The sequence below is a fragment of the Pongo pygmaeus genome, chromosome 2 (assembly GCF_028885625.2).
Source record: "Pongo pygmaeus isolate AG05252 chromosome 2, NHGRI_mPonPyg2-v2.0_pri, whole genome shotgun sequence".
NCBI lineage: Eukaryota > Metazoa > Chordata > Mammalia > Primates > Hominidae > Pongo > Pongo pygmaeus.
In genome coordinates this window covers 68,844,776-68,866,923 of record NC_085930.1, presented here as the reverse complement: position 1 = coordinate 68,866,923, position 22,148 = coordinate 68,844,776, and the positions used below count along the sequence as shown (strand labels likewise).

The 22,148-nt window shown below is 46.1% G+C and overlaps 1 protein-coding gene across 6 annotated transcripts in view; it reads right to left on the bottom strand.

Moving 5' to 3' along the window:
* Nucleotides 1–22,148, bottom strand: part of SRGAP3 (SLIT-ROBO Rho GTPase activating protein 3) — a 383,768-nt gene that overhangs the window by 90,722 nt on the left and 270,898 nt on the right. For all 6 annotated transcript variants that reach the window (XM_063661806.1, XM_054482929.2, XM_054482932.2 and 3 more), the window contains one exon: nucleotides 8,583–8,645. In XM_063661806.1, the coding sequence (XP_063517876.1) occupies nucleotides 8,583–8,645 (63 nt within the window). The remainder of the gene's footprint in view (nucleotides 1–8,582; nucleotides 8,646–22,148) is intronic.

The following is a 22,148-nucleotide window of genomic DNA, read 5'->3' as shown; positions in this document are numbered from 1 at the left end:
TGGGGTGGGCACGAGACCCCGGCCTGGCCAATCCATAAACTTATGTTCATCTGGCCACAGGAAGCTCAGCTAGGCCAATTAGATGCTACCCTAGGGCTTCACTGGAAACACTGGGAAGGGAGTGTTTTCTTTCCACTGGAGGGTGGGGAGAGGCTAATGGGAGGAGAATTTGTAGTGTTAGGGACCATTTTTGTCACCACATGGGAGAAGCCTGCCAGATCATGAAGTCCACGCAGAGAAAAACAAACCAGAAGGGGGAGAGAGACTGATTCCCAAAGGTGGATAAATGGACGGACGGACGGACAGATGGATGGATGGATGGATGGATGGATGGATGGATGGATGGATGGATGGATGCATTGGAAAGAGTGGGGAAGGAAGGTAGGAAGAGAAGGAAGGAGGGAAAAGGGTAAAATGGGGGAGGCATAGTTCTACTGCCTTTGATCTAGTGAGTATATTGGTGGGGAGAACAGCTACACCTTCAATTATCAAATATTTATTTATGTGTCAGGTACTATATCAAATGCACTACAGTCAAAACATAGTATAGAAGACAGATGGGGTCTCTGGCCTCACAGAGTACATGCCATACTGGTGAGACAGACAAATCAGTGTGTGAGCCCCTGGATCCAGCTAGACCTGAGCTACATGGTCATGTGATTCAATACAGTGTCATTTTTATCTAAGCCAGTTTGCACCGGATTCCAGTCCCTTGCCACTAAATGAATCCCAAAAGGCAGACTTACTTCCCTTTCAGCCTCCCCAACTACTTGTATCATTCCTGATCCCAACCGGCCAGGCTCAGTGCAGTGACTCAGGAGCAGTACTGACTGGGCAGAGATCCCTCCAGCATCCCGGGTGCTGCTTCCCACCGCTCTAAGTGCTGCTCCTTCTGCCCCTCTCTGCACCCAGGAACTGTCCACTGTCAATCAGATACCATCTCTTCTCTGGCACCTTCCTGATGCTCAGTAGATTTCATCACTCCCTCTTCCATGTTCCCTCACACTGTCGTATCCCCACTAAGACACCTGTCATAGTGTGCAGCCACATCTCATGGTCTGGATATGCTGATGATCGATACATGTATTCTTAGTGAATGGGTGCCTGGGAAGGACAGCAGAAAGAGAAGGGAAAGTTACCTAGAGGGAAACCTCTTCCATTCTGCTTAGGACCAGTTCCATCCCTGGATGACACTGTGCATACACCCTGGCTGGCAGGCTGCCACAGCCCCGCAGAGCTGCCCTGCCCTGAGTCTGATCCAGGACCCTGGTCTCCCTTCCAGGGCACAGCGGCATGAAGATCAATGACTGGCAGGAGCCTCAGCATTCCTCAAACTCCACACCTTCATTCCACAGACGGGGGAAACTGAGTGCCAGAGCCCCACTATCTGGCACTGGATCAGTGTTTCCACTTGTGTTAGCAAGGTGACTTTCGGTGTCATGGGAAGGAAACACTGCCAAACTGGACACTAGTAACAAAGCAACCGAGGTGATATGGGGAAGGAGGAAGAGTCAGGAGATATGCTTCTCTCTGTGTACCTTCTTGCATTGTTTAATGTACTGTTATTAACCCCTTTCAGCTCTCTGAGGATCCTTCTGATTACATCAGGAGGAAAAACCAGTCGGTGCCCACACATTTTCAAAGCTTCTCGCCTGCTGCTCTGGCAGGCACAAGCTTGAATGCACAACACTGCTTGATTTTCACTTAACTAACAGAACGCTTCTATTTATACCAAACTGTGTTTCATCTGCTAATGTGAACTATCATTTCCTTCCACAATAAATGCAAGTTCGTAGTTTATTTTTTAACTTTAAATTTTAATTTTTTTAAGATGGGGTCTTACTCTGTCCCCCAGGCTGGAGTGCAGTGGTGCAATCACAGCTCACTGCAGTCTTCACTTCCCAAGCTCAGGTAATCCTCCCACCTCAGCCTCCCGGGTAGCTGGGACTATAGGTACCCGCTAACATCCTCACTAATTTTTTGTATTTTTTGTAGAGACAGGGTTTTGCCACGTTGCCCAGGCTGGTCTCGAACTCCTAGGCTCAAGGGATCTGCCTGACTTGGCCTCCCAAAGTGCTGGGATTACAGGCGTTAGCCAAGCCCAGCCCAGATAAGTAGTTTCTATATAGTCATATAAATAGTTTAACGTATTTATATCACTAGTGTAGGGGAGTGCTTAAGCACTCGGAGTCTGGAGCAGGTTCTGCTGTTTCCCCTCTGGGCAACCCTGAGCTGGCCACCTGGGCTCTCTGTGCCTCAGATTTCTCATCCCTAAGATGGGCGTGGTCATAATGCCACCTACCTCAAAGGGTTATGATGAGGATGAAATGGATCAGTACATGTAAAGCATTTAGACCAGCCCCTGGCCTTCAATAAGCACTGTACATGATTGGAGGCTCTAGTTATTCTTGAGATGAAACAATCTCCAAAATATACCTACAAACACAAGCAAGATGCAGAATAGTAAGTACAGTTGTCACCACTTGCATAAAACAGGAATGTGTGGGATATGCCCAAACGTGTGTGCTGATTGATGGATAAGAGATCTCTGGAAGGAGACATGGCTAACTGGACACTAATAACCTAGTAACTGAGGTTATACGGGGACGGAGAAAGAGTCAGGAGACACGCTTCTTCCTGTGTACCTTCTTTTATTGTTTAATTACTGTCTTTATTTTTTTTAACCAAGTGTATGTATCTTCTATTTCTAAATTTAAATATTAAACAATTTTTTTAAAGGAAAGTCGTCCAGTTCAAGTATGGAGCCAGCATCACAGAGAGCAGGCCTGGAGGATGGGAAATGAAGGAGGAGGTGGCTGCACGTTTTCCAGCAAAACATTCTTAGGGCTCTGGCTGGCCCAGTGGAGATGGGGAATGGAAAAGAAAGATTCCAAACTATGTAGGAAAAATATTTATGCCTCATTCTTTCATAAAAGACACAATGACTCAGGACTCAGGTTTGCCAGGCACTGGGCTATGACAATCACTCTCCCCAGAATAATCCAGACAAATGAACTGGCAGCAGCCCCGTGTTCCAGGGAGGGACTGGGCTCAGAGGGTTTGTGTGGCAGGGCCTTCAAGTTAGGCCCAGCTGACTCTAAAACCTGTGCTCTTCCAGCACACGGGGCTGCTTTCCACTAATTAACTAACACTGGGGGAGCTTAAAAAGGGAGGGGAGGTCAACTTAAAGAAAAATATTCAGTAAATGACAGAGGGCCCAAAGATAGGATAAAGCTGTGGGGCTGTATCTGAATGTCATTCTAGAAAGACACGCAGTGAGCCCAGGGTGGAGCTGGGACCAGAACTCAGGCTCCTGGGCTCCCAGTCTCAGCTCTCTCCACCACCCCCATCTCTGAGGGCAGTCAAGAGGAGGGAGACACCTTTGCCAAGATTTGCCTGTTGGCCCAGAGTTGATGTCATATCCCTGAGCCCATACACAATCAATCAAGGCTTGAAGAAGTAGAAGGTAGAATGATTCATGGCTCCAGTTAGGGTCTACCTGTGACCAGCTGCTGCCGGGTATGAATGGACACTCCTCAGGCCCTCCCCACATGGCAAAGAACAAAGTCACTGGGCCTCTCCTGCAGCCCTGGCTTGGAAGGCCGGCCCACAGTTTGGAGTAGAGCTGCTGAACACAGAGGAAGAGATAGATGGGGGGACACTGGACATTCACTAGTTACTGACACACATGCATTTCATAATATAGAGATATACTGAAAATCTGAACACACTTTTAGCCGAACAGTGAAAACACAGTGGGGCTTCTAGTTTGTGACTTGTTTTGTTTTGATTTGCCTCTTCTAGAAGGATTTGCCGTACTGGTCCACATTCTTTACCTCTGCCCTTTTTTTCTCCCAGGCCAATACATGAACAAGAACTATATTGTGTTGGGCTGATGGGAGTTCGAGGGAAAAGAAGTGGAGTGGGATATATGTGTGTGCATGCTTGCATATATGTATATGTACATACAAGCATGTGAATGTGCATATGTGCTAGTGTGTGGTACATGTCAAACTGCACATGCATGTATGCAAGTGTGTGTGTGCACACATGTGCATAAACACCCATGCTAGCATGCTTTAGAGAGGAGGGTGCCTCAAGGTGCTAAGGACTGAGCAGATAAGGACTGGGTGATAAGGACTAGGCTTATTGAGTGAGTGAATGAATAAATGAATGAACAAAATGCCTGGCCTTGCAGTCTCCTCTGCATCCTTCCTAGCCGCAGATAGAGACAAGCCTTTTCTCTAAAGCAAGTGATGGGTGGCCTTTAGCATTTATCTCCACCATCATTACACCCTGTAGGACCCCCTGAACAGACCACCACCACCTCCCTTACAGAACTTTAAGAAGAAAAAAAGTGGAGCTTACTGGAAAATCCTTTCTGTGCATTATTTGTTCCTCAGTGACTGTGGTAATGACCCCAGGTCTGAGGGAGGAGGGAGACTGTAGACTTGTATAACCAGGCATGGTAACTAGAAAGTGCTCAAAAGAAATCCCTAGCAATGAAGCATGAATTTGGGGCACATGGTGCCGCCAGCAGCTGGGTGGCTGGAGTGAACTGTTTGCAAAGAGGACTGTGATCATTACTGGCATGGCTGCAAGCATGGCCCTTTGCATTGTGACTCTGCAAGGGGAGGGGGTCTTGCTTTTCTAACCCAGGACTCTGGGCTTGGCTGTGTAACTTGCTTTGGTCAACGGGATATTAGCAAATATGACACAAGCAGAAGCTTGAAAAGAGCTTGCACATTGGGGTTTGTTCACTTTGGGCTCTTTTTCTTTTTTTAATTGATCAGAAAACTGCAGCCACATGAGTGGCCCCAATTGAACCCTGCCCAAATTGCTGACTCACAGAATCACGAGCACAGAAAATGGTGGTTGTTCTAAGTCACAGAGTTTCGAGGTAGTTTGTTATGCAGCAACTGATAGCTCATACACAGGCTTTAAATAAGTCACTTCTCTGTGCCTCCATTTCTTTATCTGTAAAAATGTAAGAGTGTTAATTAACTAATACATATAAAATACCTAATACAGAGTGAGATGCATCATAAGCACTCATGAAGTGGCTACAGATGTTAGGATCATCCCTGTTTGGCAACAAAGAGAAGGAAAGCCAATGAGGTTAATTGACTTGGCCAAGCTGGTAAGTGGTGCAGCAGGAATTCAAACCCAGATCTGTCTGTGATCAGTGTGCACTGCTGTGATCCTGCATTGCCTTCCCTGTTGAGAACTCCCTCTCTCTTCCTCTCATTCCCTCTGCTTCTTTAATTCCTACCCATCCAAAGGCACCAAGCTCAAAGCTCACCCTGGAACACAGTAGCCCACTTTTCTGAATGTTTTTCCTTCTTGTTCTCCCTCCCTCCTCCTCTCAACCCATCTCTCACACATGTGCATCTCCCTCAACTAATACACACCCACCTCCTCCTATGTGTGTGCATGGGGCTCTGGGCACACTGTGGGGAACAAGGTCCAGCCCCACAGAGCTCACAGGCGAGTTACACAGCCAAGCCCAAAGGTACCTCCCCTGCGAGCCCACATGTCAAGCACATACTAGGCTCTGACTTGTGCTGTATCAACAGTTCACACACTACTCTTTTTATTATTATTATTATTATACTTTAAATTCTAGGGTACATATGCACAACATGCAGGTTTGTTACATAGGTATACATGTGCCATGTTGGTTTGCTGCACCCATCAACTCGTCATTTACATTAGGTATTTCTCCTAAAGCTATCCCTCCCCCAGTCCCCCACCCCCCAACAAGCCCCGGTGGTTCACACACTACTCTTATCTCTCTGCCCAGATTCCAAACTCCTTAGGAGTAAGACAAGTTTCTTTCATGTATTCATCCCTCCCTCCTCCCTCCTTTGTTTCAATGAGCATCCTGGAAGCACCAAGGATGTACAAGACTCTGACAGAGACAGACTCTGAATGTTCATGATCCCCCACTGTGCCCTACTGCAGCTCTGGGTCCACAGCATGTGGCCCCAAATGCTTGAATTTAACTGAGTTTCTGAGTAACTACTAAAGACTCAGTGTGTAGTCAACAAATGATCTTCACAGGGGGTGTGCTGGCACCATGAGGATCCCACTCTTCCAAAGGAGAAAGCTAAGACCGTTCCTCTTCCACCAGCTTCTGGTGACCCTCACCAGGCTGCTGTGGAAATGGCAAGGCACGGCTCATCCTGCTGGGGCCTCAGCCACCCTGCCTGGCCTGTGTCTCCAATATCAGCGGCATTTCTGTCCAGCCATCCTGCCCTGCAGCCAGCACAGGGAGGTGTGCATGGAGCACCTGCTGGATTCAGGCCACTGTGCTGGGCACTGGGACCTTGAAGGACACAGAGAGATGCCACTGTCCTCCTGATCTCTGACCATCACCTGGCCTTGTCCAGTCTACAAACCACAGAAAGATGACCATCCCTGTTAGTCACAGGTGAAACTGACAAGTGAAGGGACTTGCCCAAGGCCACACAGTGGGGTTCAAATGGAGCCTTTGGGCCTTTCATGCAGTGTTTCTCAGCCAAGACCTGACTCCCACGGAGTTTACACTCCAACATGTTGGGAGACGGGATATAGACAATAAAGATACAAGAGATTTTGGTACATCTGCCGTAGGAACTTGAAGCCAAGAGGTAATAACATTCTGAAGGTGGTGGGGTTTGGTCTGAGTTTGAAAAATGAGCATGACACTAACAGGTAGGTATAGACAGCAGGGATTGCAGGGGAAAAGCAGCAGAGGGGGAAGGTATTTGGTGTAAATAGAGGGCACCAAGAAGAGGAGCCCTGCTGGAGGTCACAGCAAAAGTTAGAGACCTAGGTGGGGATGACTGGGGGGTCCCAGGACATTGGGGCTAAGTTGTTGTGACACTGTGGAGGAAAGTGACCCATTCAAAGTGGAGCCTGAGGAACATAAAAAGGACCTAGACTGGGAAGCACCTGGTTTAGCCAAACTCGCTGCAGAATTCTGAGCAGGACAATCCCATTCGGTTTACCAGGCTTGCATTATTTATCACCGCCCTTCCCCCCGCCGTGAGTATGTACAACAGCCTACTTCACAGCCATCAAGGAGGAGCCAATGATGGTGATGATGATAGTGACACTCAGAACTTCTGGTACAGAATGCTCTTTTTTACTCTTTGTTCTAAGCATCCATTGCATATAGGATCTCCTTGAATTCTCACAAGGATGTGCACTAAGCAGGTACTAGTATTTCTACTTAACACCTGGATTTGAACCCAGATCTCTGGCTTCAAAATCCGTGCCTTAACCCAGCAGGCTGTTCTGTCCCCCAGTGACCAGCTGATGCAAAGCAATATGCATTCTCAAGCAGCAATTCTTCCTTTACCCTAAGAATGACTCAACTAAAAACTGCCCACAACTCAAGTTTTGCTCCTTAATTTGGAATCACGGAATTAAAAGTTTCAACTTTTATCTAAGAACTCTCAGCCCCATTTTACTGATTGGGAGACTGAGGCCCAGGAAAAAAATGCCTTGCCTAGAGTTCCATAGCTTGCTGGGATCTGAGGCAGGCTTTCTGACCTGAGGTCCAGGCCCTCCCGCAAAGACTCTCAGTGCCTCTGAGGAATTTACCACCTGCTGGCCACACAGGATATAAACATAGAAAGATAATAAAACCAAACAGAAGGGGCTTCTCACAGACTGCTGTTCTTTCCCCTCATACCAGGGATTTTCAAATACAATTTTAGCAGCAGATTCTCCCCAACACACAAACACACTTTTCATGAAATGCTATATAGGGCACCTATCTATTTAAAACATAACCATTCTTCTCTGTTCTGATTGGGTAGGATTGAGGGGCCTGGAGCTCTACCTGCTGGGTCTACCCACCCCACTCCCCATATCTCTCCATGGGGTCCCCACATTCCTCTTGAGGAAGCCGTAGGCTCCCCAAAGCACAGTCTGAAAGTTCCTGCATCATCGCCTAATGTGTTTGTGTCCCCATTTGCTCACCTTCTTGGATTCTAAAACTCATCTCAAGCACAGTTAGATGTTGACTCCAAGCAGGTAGCAAAGTCAGCTGTGGACCACCCTGTGATGTTACGAAATTATGCCTTGGAGATGGCAATGCAGGCTCACCCCATGACCTCCCGTGATCCTCGGAACCGTGCTCCATTTTGCAGATGCAGTGACTGAGACCCAGATAAACTGCCCACCTGCCTATGGTCCTACAGTCGGTAAGGAGGGGCCTCCGCTGGAGCCTGTGCTGCCTAACTCCAAAACTCACATCCCTGCCTTCAGGAGCCTTCACACTCACACTCCCCTAGCCTTGACTTTGTGCCCTTCTGTTCTTGCAGGTAACACGTCCCACAGCTGCAGGTCGTTTGAATCTCTTGTGAATTTTGACAAACTAGACAAGCCCAGGCCCTGCCCCAGATGTACAGAATCAGAAGCTGGGGCTGTGAGTCATTACATCCTGACATGATGACCCACTGTCACTCAGCATAAAACGCAGCAAAAAAGGCCTGGGGTCATTCCAGACCTCTGTTTTGCTTCCCTCCAGCTCTGGTGATGAAGACAGGAGACCCAATCCCAAAACAGCAGTGAGCCTGGGCAGAACTTACTGTGTAGAGCTCATTGGTCACCTTCAGGAGCTCCTCGTGCATCTGCAGGCCAATCTCCTTGCTCTGGAATATGGAAGAACAAATGTCAGCAGGGGAGAAGTTTGCTGGCTACATTTACCAATCTCTTTTCAAAAGGGAAAGGTCAGGAATGTTTCGGGTGGGGTCAGAAGGGGTACAGAAATCAGCATAAATTTCATTGATCTACAACAACATAAATTCCTCAACTATGTCCATGAAACAAACCCACAGAGAGAGGTTCCTTGCAGATGGGATTCCCTGGTCATATGAGTTGGAGAACCCTACACATCACTTCCCTACCACAGTGACTCACAGTGACAGTAGCACATTAAAGATGTGGGGAAGCCCCACAGAATTTTTCTTTAATTCTACGTGTCCTAAGCTGGTATGACCAGGGTCTGAGCTCCTTGCACAATCCTCATGAATGGCTAGAGAGTGGGGTTCCATAGAACACACTTTGAGAAACAATGATTCGGCATCCCAGTTCCTCTTGAGAGTAAATGATAATTCTCAAGTCCTCCAGGAAAAATCTCAGGTCCTTCAGAACATGAGCCCCCAGCCTCCAGGCCACAGATCAGTCCATGGCCCATTAAACACCAGGCCACACAGCAGGAGGTGAGCGGTGGGTGAGCGGGCATTACCATCTGAGCTCCTGTCAGATCAGTGGTGGCATTAGATTCTCATAGGTCCTCGAACCCCAGTGTGAACTGCGCATGTGGGAGATCTAGGTTGCACACTCCTTATGAAAATCTAATGCAGGATGATCTGTCACTATCTCCCATCACCCCCAGACGAAACCGTGTAGTTGCAGGAAAACAAGCTCAGGGCTCAGGGCTCAAACTGATTCTACATTACAGTGAGTTGCATAATTACTTCATTATATATTACAATGCAATAATATAGAAATGAAATACACAATAAATATAATGTGCTTCAATCATCCCAAAACTATCACCCCACCCTGGTCCATGGGAAAATTGTCTTCCACAAAACTGGTCCCTGCTGCAAAAAAGGTTGGGGACCACTGCTCCAGAAGATGTTTCCTGAAGGCTTGTCTTCCTGGACTGAGAATCAGCAGCTGGCACCCACTTGGACATAGCCTTCCTAGCTTTCAAGGACTGGTTACAACAGATGCCCTAACCTTAGTTTGACTCCAAATTTCAGCTCGGCCCTCCTCAGTGCTGGTCCCCTGGTCTGCCTAATCTCGTCTTACCACTGCCTGGATCCTGACACAGTAGCAGGTCCACACTGTCAAGATGTCTCTTCCAATGAGGGACAGGAGCAGTACAGGTTGGCAGAAAGGCCTCTGGAGCACAAGGCAAAAGATCTACCTTCTCATTTCCACTGTTGGCTGTGTGGCCTTGGAGAATCACTTCCCCCTTTGAGCCTTAGCTACCTCACCTATCAAATAAAAAGCTTAAACTAAAACAATACTTTCCAAAGCATGGTCTGAAGACCACTGCTAGATGCTATGCTAAAAATGGGGAGCAGGGGCTTCTAAGACTACATGCATTTGAAAAAAAGCTAGTTGAACAAAGGTAGACAAGTTTTCTTAATGCAGGACTTCTCAGTGCCTTTAATGTCCTTCCTTGCATGGAGACTTTCTAAGAAGGAGGTATATAGTCTGTAGTTTCACTGACCACAGTCCTGTTTCCATGAAGTGGCTTTCATGATATTTAAGGACACAATTCAGAAAACAAGGAGAAAATTATCTCTAGGTTCCATGCAGCTTGAAGAGTCTAGAATTCTTTGTTATTTTATTTATGATTGTGATTATGATTTTGGTAAATATTCTCTGCTATAATCTGAATGTTTGTGTCTCCCTCAAAATTCCTATTTTGAAATCCTAACCCCCAATGTGATGGTATTAGGAGGTGACGTCTTTGGGAGGTGATTAGGTCATAAGGGTGGAGCCCTCAGGAATGGGATTAGTGCCTGATATGGTTTGAACCTCTGTTCCTGCCAAATCTCATGTTGAAATGGAATTCTCAGCATTGGAGGCAGAGCCTGGTGGGAGATGTTTGGATCATGGGGGTGAACAGCTCAGTGCCATCCCCTTGGTGTATTCTGAAGTGTGTGGCACCTGCACCTCCCACTCTCTCTCTGTTGCTCCCACTCCTGCCATGTGAAATGCCTGCTCCACCCTCACCTTCTACCATGATTGGAAGCTTCCTGAGATCTCACCAGGAGCAGATGCCTGTGCTATGCTTCCTGTACAGCCTGCAGAACTGTGAGCCAATTGAACCTCTTTTCTTTACAAATTACCCAGCCTCAGGTATTCCTTTACAGCAATGTAAGAACAGACTAACACAATGCCCTTAAAGAGACCAAAGACAGCTACCTTGTCCCTTCCACCATGTGAAGACACAGCAAGAGGTTGCCCTCTATGAACCAGGAAGCAAGCTCTCACCAGACATCAAATCTGTCAGTGTCTTGCTCTTAGACTTCCAAGCCTCTAGAACTGTGAGAAATACATTTCTGTTGTTTGTAAGTCACCCAGTCTATGGTATTTTGTTATAGACACCTAAAAGGACCAAGACATTCTCCCTGTTTGCCAAGACCACCGTGTTGAGTTTCTGTATCGAAAATGGGAGCCATGATCTTGGCTCCCTGAGCAGCTGCAGCCTCCTGCTCTTCCTCCCAGCTCCTTCAGCCTCATAGCTGGACCAGCTGCTAATGGGCAAAGAATAGCCTTCCTCCCACCCTTGCAGAGGTGAGAAGTCTCTGAACCCAGTGGTAGCTCATGAAGGCTTAATATCAGAATGATGCCTTCTCAGGCTCCTTCTCCTCACCCCCCACAGCCCTTTCTCTTAGCTTCCGGGCCTGGCTTGCCAAGAATCACCCCTCTGAAGGTGGTCTCTGCTTGTGTCAGACCCCTTAACAGACCGTAGAAACCTCGGAGGCAATTCCAGAGACCTGTTTACACCTCCCTCCAGCTTCGAGAGGGTGTGGAGAACCCTCTGTGCAGAGCTCACTGGGGACCTTCAACAGTGTCCTATGATTTCTGTACTGGTGCTCTATGAACCCAAGTAGCTATCCCCATTTCCTATTCTCCATGATTCTCTCAAGTGAACAATCAGTGCCTCAGTTTCCCCTGTGACCCCTCCCCCTGATGTTTCCCCATAACTACTGACTCCAGATTCTCTGACACTCTCCAGTGGCCTCCTCTTGGTCCTCAAACTCCCCAACACCTTTGACACCCAAGACCCTATTTCTTATGTGTTTATTTTTATGATCTTTTTACATAGGTAATAAAGGCACATGGTTAAGAAATTCTAACAGCCAGCAGGTAAAATGGAAAGAATAAGTCTCCCAAGGCTCCTCCTTGTCCAGAGGCAACCACTACAAAAAATTTCTTCTGATACTTTCCAGAAATAATCTATGAATAAACAAGCATACATTTGCATATCATATGTTCTCTCTTAACACAAATGGGAGCATATCATACACACCTTTGCATCTTTTCACTTAATGATACCTCTGAGAAATTTTTCCATCTTGTAACTTTTATATCCCCTTTTTTGCACAGCTGCTTGGGATTCCATATACCAGAGACATCATAATTCATTTAGCCAGCTCCTTAGGGATGGATATTTACATTGCCTCCAGCATCTTATTATCTCAAACATTGATGCAGTGAACATCCTTGTGTGCTGTCACTGTGCATATGGGCAGGGACCCCATCCTAGAGGCAGTTCTGCTGGGAAGAGTCCTGTCTTCAGAATTCCCTCCAGCATTCCCTTCTTGGTCCCTGCTGCAGCTGGCTCCCTCACACGCTCCTGACTCCAGCTCCCACTTCTTGGTGACCAGAAGCTATGTCATCATCTCCCAGGCCTCTCTCCTGGGTTCTGTCCTGCCCAGGAGACCTTCAGCCCAAGCTCAAAGACCTGTATCCTTAGCTGCTGCAAAACAGTATGGTCTAGATGTCCCCTCATCCCCCCAAACTCAAATTATCCAAAGGTGAACTGTTCCCCCATTCCTTCAATTTTGGTCAATGTGATAGTATCTTCCTGGGCTTGTCAACTGGATACCTAGGAGTTCTATCTGATACTTTGTTTAATCCCTCTTTCTCAATCCAGTCTGTTACTGGGTCCTGCCTGCAAACTGCCCAATTATTTGTTCTGAGTAGCAGGCAAGCTGGCCTCCTCCACCTCCCAGTATCCATTCTTGCCGTTCCTACTTTCTAAAAGAGCCATGAATTTGCCCAGGAATTCATTCCTCCAGGAGAGTTCTTCAAGGGAAGCTGGAGGCCATCCCAACTCAAGATGGTGGATTCTGGTATGTGTTATTAGTCCAGAGGTGAGTATGTGACTTAACTGGATGGAAGAGAAAGACTTCTGTGGTCAAATGGAAAGTTTTAGCTTTTCTACTGAGTGCTGGCAAAAAAAGAAAAAAGAAAGAAATGCATGTAGCCCAGTTGCTACCAGCAGGCATCTTAGAACAAAAAGAGGAAGCAGACTTAGGATTAATGACCTTCTGGACAATTGATTGGACTGAAAACCCAGAGCCTGCCTCCCAGTGAACTTCCACTTCTATAGCTTTATTGATCAAGTCACTTTCAGCTGGAGTTTTCTGTTACTTGCAGCCAAAAGCATCCTAAGGGATTCAGTCCTATTTTCCACTACCAGTTCCCAGTAGCAAGCATATCATCACTGTAGACCCAGATTCACTTTGTTAAGAGGCACCTCTTACCAAAATCCTTAGCTCTTGTCTCTTTGAGTTTACAGTCCATTCTGCAGGCCTGTGCCAGTGAAATTTCCTGGAAATGGACTTATCTTATTCCTCCAAAGCCTCCTCATTGTCTACAGAATCAAGCCCCAGTTCCTTAGCTTGAATTTTGAGTCAAGCTAACTCTACACAACTAGCACAGGCCTGTTGGGCAGCAGAGGGGATGACTTTGGGGGCCACAGAGACCTGGTTTGGAGACAGGGCTTTCAGTCATTCAACCTATTGGCATCTTAGCTTTCCTGACTGTAAAATGAGCACCTTGTTATGTCTTCTCTGCACTTGTAAATGATCTTGTTTGTTTATTTGTTCATTCATTTATCATTTGTTTCCCTTGCTTCAATGTCAGCCCCATGAGGGCAAAGAGACTTTCTTTCTGGCAATGAATGCTCAGGCAGACAGCCCTCAGCTGAGAACACCCTACAGGGATGGCCTCAGAGGACAAAATGACACCAGTATACACCTCCTTCTCAGTGTGGTCCTTACCCAAAGACTGATCATTGTGGGGCAGAGAGGTCAGCCTCTTCCTGTCTCAACTCAGACAGCTCTGAGGAGTCATTCCATCTTCAGAACTCCCTGCTTCTACACTGTTGGTGGGAGTGTAAATTAGTTCAACCACTGTGGAAGACAGTGTGGCAATTCCTCAAAGATCTAAAGTGAGAAATACCATTTGACCCAGCAATCCCATTACTGGGTATATACCCAAAGGAATATAAGTTGTTCTATTACAAAGACACATGCATGTGTATGTTCATTGCATCACTATTCACAATAGCAAAGACTTGGAATCAACCCAAATACCAATTAATGATAGATTAGAAAAAGAAAATATGGTACCTATATACCATGGAATACTATGCAGCCATAAAAAAGAATGAGATCATGTCCTTTACAGATATGGATGAAGCTGGAAGCCATTATCCTTAGCAACCTAACACAGTAACAGAAAACCAAATACCACATATTCTTACTTATAAGTGGGAGCTAAATAATGGAAACACATTGATACATAGAAGGGAACAACACACACTGGGGCCTATTGGAGGATGGATGGTGGGAGGAGGGAGAGGACCAGGAAATATAACTAATGGATACTAGGCTAAAAACCTAGATGATAAAATAATTGGTATAACAAACTTCCATGACACACGTTTACCTATGTAACAAACCTGTACATCCTGTACATGTACCTCTGAACTGAAAATAAAAGTTTTTAAAAAGCTCCCCACCAGGCTGGCTAGGACTTCTAGTAAGGCAGCCTGCATCACAGCTCGACCTCACCCTGCTGCCTCACCTGCCTTCCCAAGTGGCTGATCCAAGAACACTCCTTCATCATTCTCCTAGAAGCTAAATTCAGATGTCCCAGAGTCTGCTTCCTGGGGGACCCAATCTGCAATATCTTATTTCCCTATTCCTGCATTTCTGCAATGCAACAGAGTCTGCCACAGAGTACATGTTCATTAAATATGTTTGCTTGGCCGGGCATGGTGGCTCACACCTGTAATCCCAGCATTTTGAGAGACTGAGGCAGGCAGATGACCTGAGCCCAGGATTCAAGACCAGCCTGGGCAACATGGTGAAACCCCGTCTCTACCAAACATACAAAAATTAGCCAAGTGTGGTGGCACACACCTGTAGTCCCAGCTACTAGGGAGGCTGAGGCGGGAAGATCATTTAAGCCTGGTAGGTAGCGGTTGCAGTGAGCTGAGATCGTGCCACTGCATTCCAGCCTGGGTGACAGAATGAGACTGTTTCAAAAAAAAATCCCATATATACGTGTGTGTGTATATATGTGGGTGTGTATATGTGTGTGTATATATATATGTACACACATATCCACATAAATATACACACATATAAACCCACATATACATATATGAAATACATATTATATGTATGTGTATATTATATATGTATACATATATACACATATATCTACACAAATACATATAATATGTATTTTATATGTATATATGTATTACATATATAATATACATATACATACACGTATAGTACATATGTATACATAATATACACATATGTATATTATGGACAAGGCTAGGAAGTTGCCCAGAGAAAGGAATATAAAATCGAATTTTTTAGTAACTCTTCCCTTAAGTATCTCCCAGTTTGCTGGGGTAGAGTCAATAACACAGTTCTAAGGCAGGAGGCGGAAAGGGACATACAAGAGTAAATATACATATATGTATATTATGTATACATATGTAACATACACATACATATAAAATACATATGTATATGTGTATATATGTGTGTATATATATTTATGTGTGTGTGTGTGTGTGTATATATGTGTTTGCTGAATGAATCTATGAACGAATGAAGTGACAGTTCCTCTAAGACTTAGTTTCCTTATCTGTGAAAGTGAGATGATGTCATGGGTCTCATGGAGTCCCTATGAGCATGAAAAGAGATAACACATTTGGCAGCACCTAGCACCATATGAGGCACAGATGAAGTCCCGGGGAAATAGCAGTACAGGCTGAATCAACACTCACGAGATGCCAAGGACAAGGCTAGGTAGTTGCCCAGAGAAGGGAATATAAAATCAATTCTTTTAGTAACTTTTCCCTTAAGAATCTCCCAGTTTGCTGGGGTAGAGTCAAGAACACAATTCTAAGGCAGGAGGTGGAAAGGGCCATACAAGAGTAAAGGATGATGTGATGTGAGATAAAGTGATGAAGAGGATTGAGGGGATACTTCCAGGGCCTTCTTAGCTTGCATGAATGGCTAGAGACAGCCTTCTAGGCAGGAGGCACAGAGATTGGGGATGGTAAAAAGACTGGTTCATGAAGAGAGAAGCTCGGCAACAGGTGAGCAGGAGATAAGCCTGAGACAGAGGTTGGGTCAGATCATAGAGGCGGATAGAGTACAGGCTTCCTTCAGAGCAGGACTGGGAACTACTGAGGGTTGTTGAGCAGAAGTTTAAGATGACCAGGGCTACGCTTCAGGAAGGTGAAGACACCAGTGAATGGAGGGTTGGATGAATGGGAGGAGCTGGAGATCGGGTTCTTGTATCTCTTCCCCAGGACTGTAAGCCGCCAGAGGGAACCTGCCCAGGCCTCTCTGCTCACCAACTCCCCAGCATCAAGCCCTGGGCTGGCCACAGAGTAAATGCTCAGCAAATACTCAACTGCACAGCACTCAAAGGCATTCTTTCTATTTTTGGCTGGGGTTGATCGGGAAGGGAAATATTCTCAACCATGGTTCCAGAAACTACTGAATGAGGAACTCAAACCAAACTTCTCACCAGGAACAGGAAGCCCAAACCCTGTGATCTCCAGCGACACCACACCCAGCCCTTAGGAACCTAAGTGATAACGTATTTGCTCTCATTGCCCACATTTTCCACATTACTTTCATGCCTGCAGGGGTCAGGGTGGCAGGCTGCTTCCTTCATGCACAGGGAGTGTGTGGACAGTGGAAAACGGTGACATGGGGCCAAGGAGGGCTCAGCCATGGCAGCTGTGGCTCCTCCAGATTGATGGAGCACAGCCCTGTCTTTCACGCTCAGATAAGCCAGTAAAATGAGGCTGACCAATCTCAAGGGCCAGCCACCATGAGTGCAGGGAACCCCAGCCCTGCCTGGTTCCTTTGCCTCTTTGCCTGTAACTAAAGCCAGTTCAGCTCCCTTAGGGCCAGGCATTCTCTGTCCTGTGTATAGGAGGATGTTTAGGAGCATCCCTGGCCTCCACCCGTGAGACGCCAGTAGCATTCCCTACCCCCAACCCCCAGTGTGACAACCAAAATTACCTCCAGACATTGCCAAATGTTCCCTGGGGGATAAAACTCCCCCTCTCCTGCCCAATTGAGAAATAGTGCCTTAGAACAAGGCTTCCAAGTGGCAGCTTCTCTGGCCTGCAGACGTGTTTTGTTTGGCCATTCAGTGTTTTCAGAACATCTGGATGCTTTCCCAGTGTTGAAAACTCAGGAAATTTCCTGCACAAGTCCTGATTTTCAGCGTCTCTGGTAATTCTAGAAGATCCAGCGATGCCGAGCCCCTGTTTCAAGTATGCTGGCCCCTTCGGTCTGGGCTTGTGCTACTGCTGGTCCAGGTGAACACAGTGCCCAGCTTCTCCCTCCACCCGGCCATGTCCTCCGTACAGCCCACAGAGGTATTTCAGTTTATGACCAGACACTGGTGGGGTCTCTCAGGAAAAGGGTGGCCTCTTATCCCTCTGTGGTCCATGTTTCACTAGCTTCGATTCCATTTACACGGGTGTTTATTGACTACCCAGTATGTACCAGCCTAAACTAGGCAATAACGACACAAAGCTGAATGAGACACGGTCCCTGCTCTCAAGCCTCCCAAAGTGCTGGGATTACAGGTATGAGCCACGGTGCCTGGCCCCATTTGTTGAATACTATCCAAAGTCACTCCCATGCATTATCTAATTTAAATATTTACAGGAACTGCTATAATTATTCCCACTTGACAGATATGTGGGGTGGGGGGGGGCTGGAGGCTCAGAATGGCTGAGCAACTTCCCCAAGGTTGCACAGCTAGAAAGTGGCAGAGCCAAGATTCAGCCTTTTGATTGGTCTGACTCCAAAGTTCGCACTCATAGCAACTTACTATAATCTGCTTCCTTAGGGCCTAGTTCAAGATGCAGACACACAGTGAAAAAAAGTCATCACAATGCTGTAATGGAGATGAGCCCAGACCACAAGGAAAGTACAAAGGAGGCCCTGCCCTCCAGACACTACCTACCTGTCCAATGCACTTTCTTATCACCTGTGCAGAAATCTGCATCTCTGGGCCTTGCCCCAACTTACAAGCAGATTTCATCCTCTTTAGCCCACCTGCTCTGCTAGGAATAAACCAGCCATGATGGTCATGTCTTGCTTCTCCCTTCCTCCTTCTACTAACAGAAGATGAGATGTTGGTGGAACAGGCTCCTGTTTGCCTGGCCACACAAGATCATCAGGCAGGGGAAGGGTCTGACCAGGCTCCAGCTCCTTGCCTTCAGTGATCAGATCAGAGACAAACATGTGTTCCAGGCTAAGCCAATGAAGAATCTTCTTTGGGACTCTCATAACCACACTCTCAGATCATCTCTCCCCTGGGGTTGCTAAAGGGTTCTTCAGGAGTCTTGCACGGCCTGCAGTACCAGGCCCACTACAGCAGACAGCCAGAGCCTTTCAGTCCCTAGATCTAGTGGTGCCTAAACAAGATTCACCTCTGGACTTCATCAGTTTACAGGATCCCATACATTTTCATTTTTGCTTATTTGAAAGAATACTAATGTAATCCATGCTTATGTCAGTCTGTAGATACCGAAATGACCACTGAATGAGACGGCCTTCTGAAAACGCTCCACCAAGCATCAGCTTTCAAAGAGTTCCTGCAAAAGGACTAATTTCCCAACAATTAGAGCACACACACCCTAAAGACCAGATCTCTGGCTTTAAAGTTTCCCACAATGCCAATTACGAAGACCTGCATACAAAAGGAGCTCTGTAAATGCCTGTGGATGAGCTCAGCATTGTGCAGGAGCAGTAGGAAACTAGAGAGGAGTAAAGGATGGTCACCTCTGACCCTTATTTCTTCGCAAAAAAAAAAAAAAAAAAATCAAGCGAACATTAATTCATGTCAAGATGAAATCAGCTGATGAAGTTCTTGACATACACAGCTCTGAATGAAATCATTTCCTTTGCCATGAAAATCTTGCCCTGTATGATTTGATTTTGTTTTCAATGCAGGGATCATCATGCTTTTTAGGGAAAACTCTCAAAAACCTCACAGTAGGTCCTAAGACTTTATGAGTTACATTCGAAAAGCTCTATTTCTTTTGTTGTTGCTTTGAGATGGTGTCTTGCTTTGTCACCCAGGCTGGAGTGCAGCGGTGCAATCTCAGCTCACTGCAACCTCCATCTCTCGGGTTCAAGGGATTCTCCTGCCTCAGCCTCCCAAGTAACTGGGATTACCGGCATGCACCACCACACCTAGCTAATTTTTGTATTTTTAGTAGAGACAGGTTTTCACCATGTTGGCCAGGCTGGTCTTGAACTCCTGACCTCAGGTGATCCACCTGCCTCAGCCTCCCAAAGTGCTGGGATTACAGGCATGAGCCACCACACCCGGCCTGAAAAGCTCTGTTTTTAAAAGGCGTGTGTCTTTCTCCCTCAAAGTAACTCAAAGATGGGTCACTTCCAGAGCTAATGTCACTCTCTATGTCTAAAAAAAAATGCCATCTTAAAATGTTGAGTTTTAAGAACAAGACCTCACACACACACATACACACACACATACCCCCTTTCATTTCTCCCAGTGAGACCATCCTAAACAATCTTTTAGAAAATTGTAATGCAGTAGTAAAACAGGTGACCTTTTTAACTCTCAGTTATCCGTGCTGGGCCTCTCTTCTCCTGTCTCATCAAACCCCGCATCAGCCAGCCCCCTGTCTCTCTTTTCTCACTCTTCGCTTGAGTAGATGTTCTCATGTTGGGTTACTCTTAGGGACATTTCATGATTTTCCTAATTCTGGGATTCAAAAACAACAACAGGAAACAAATACAACTCAACAACAACAACAAAATCCTTTGTCTCTTTCAGTCCTAAATGCCGACAGATCCTACCCACCGCTTCTCCACACTCTGGCTTGTTTTCTCATCAAATCACAAAACTTGAGACCCACAGATGTTCCCTATTTAAATACATGATGTATGTAAGCACGGGCCATCTCCCAAAGTGATTGTGTTTTTATTTCCAAAACAAAGGCTTAAAAGGCATGTCTCAGAGGATCAGGCTTCTCCAGCCTGTGCTGGAAGGTCCGCGTACCCCTGAACACAGCAGCTCCAACAGTTAACGGCTCACTCCCATTCCTAGCCAGGACTTTGGTTGCCAATAACTGGGCTATCAGCTCTCCATCCCGGCGCCAACCTCTGCTTTCAAACATCCTCCTTAGCCAGGTTCCTGCCCACCCTCTATCCTGATCCTTGTTATTCTTCCCCTCTGCCTCCCGTTTTCTTCCTTTCCCTGCTCCTGGACTCCTCCCTATTCTCTTTCCCTTCCCACACTAATTTATGCCGCCTGTTGCTGAACTCCAAATGTTGTCATCTACTCATTTTTCAAGAATGCAGATTCGAGTCCTTAGGTCTTCCTACCGTTGCCAGGGCTGGTATGTCAGACTGCAAAGAAGAAGGCAGGCCCTGGAACCACTTGGACGTTCTTGGCAGTGGTGAGCCCCACTCATGCACACCCGGGAGCCCAGGCATGCACGGAGGCAGTGAGTCTAGCACCGTGGCCAGCATTTCCTTTCCCTGCAATTACTCCCAGCCTTGCTTTGGGACCCTATTTATGCTGAAAGCTTCACTTTCAGAACTGCTTTACATAACAGGCCTGAGGAAGTCCAAGGATACCTCGGAATGGTTATGACATGGTCAGGGTAGGAGTTTCTGGATCTCTACTGATAATACTAAATATTATTAATAATGGTAATACTTATTAATAATAATTCTTAGTATAATTACTACTAATACTATGTGCTTATAATACATACCATTGTGGATAATAACAATAATAGTTATTGTTTCTTGATCTCTTAGCATATGCCAGGCACAATGCTAACTGCTTTATGAGACAATACCTCAGGTAAGCCTAAGATCAGCCCTTTATGCAAGGCACTATTGTTGAACCTATTTTGAAGATTAGAACACAGAGGCTCAGGAAGGGTAAGTAATTTGCCCAAGGCCATAGAGCTAGTGAATGTGATATTCTCAACAGAGTTGCCTCCACTGGGAAAGTTAGCACTCTAAGCACCTTTAAGGTCTTCTTTCCCTAAACATCTAAAAATTATTCTAAAACGTGAATACTCTTCTGCCTTAGTATAGAAAGCATATTGATATTTACAAGGCTCTGCTTTAGATCATCATAAATGTCAGATAACATACAGTGTCCGATGCCATTTTGCAGAATCTCCTGTCATCTGTTACTCAATCCTGCCCCACCCTGGCTTCCAAGCCGAGGTAGCTGGGGATGGTGTGGAAAGTTGGGCTGAATCTCTGTGGGCCCAGAACATATTCACATACTCAGGAGTAATCTTTCTTGATTGTGTCCCTGATGTGGATGTTTTATATACATATTATCTCTCTCTCTCTCTCTCCAAGAGTCACTCACAGATCAGGAGCTATGGTTGAGGGTAAGATGAGAGCCTGCAAGCATGTCATGGGAAGTGACAGGGCTGTCTTCCTGAAAAGCCAGTATCTATGAAAACCTGAAGCTGCTCAGTTTTGAGCAGCTTTCTCCCTCTCTACATTATCTTCAGGATGACTATGGATGTTGTTAGGCTTATTTGTTGGTTTCAAAGCATTATTGATCACTTATTACTGCTGAATCACTGACTTGAGACATCACTTTAACCTCTTTGTCATTTATAACCTGATCTTCTGTTTCACTTGAATTATTTGTGGACAGGATGTAAATGCGATTGCACTGGCATTTCAAAAATGTCTCTACCTATGTATTCACCCATCTATCCACCTCTCCACCCATTTGCCCATCTACCCATATACTCACCCACCCATCCATTTATCCATCCACCCATCTATCCATCAACTTACCCATGCATTCATCCATCCTTTCTTTCATCTATCCATCTACCCATCAACCCACTCATCCACTCATCCATCCATTCATTCATCCATCCATATACCCATCAACCCACTCATCCACTCATCCATCCATTCATCCATCCATCCATCCATCAACCCACTCATCCATTCATCCATCTTTCCTTTCCTTTCTTCCTTCCCATTCCTGTATCAATCTCCCTGATCCAGTCCCCATTATCTTTCACCACT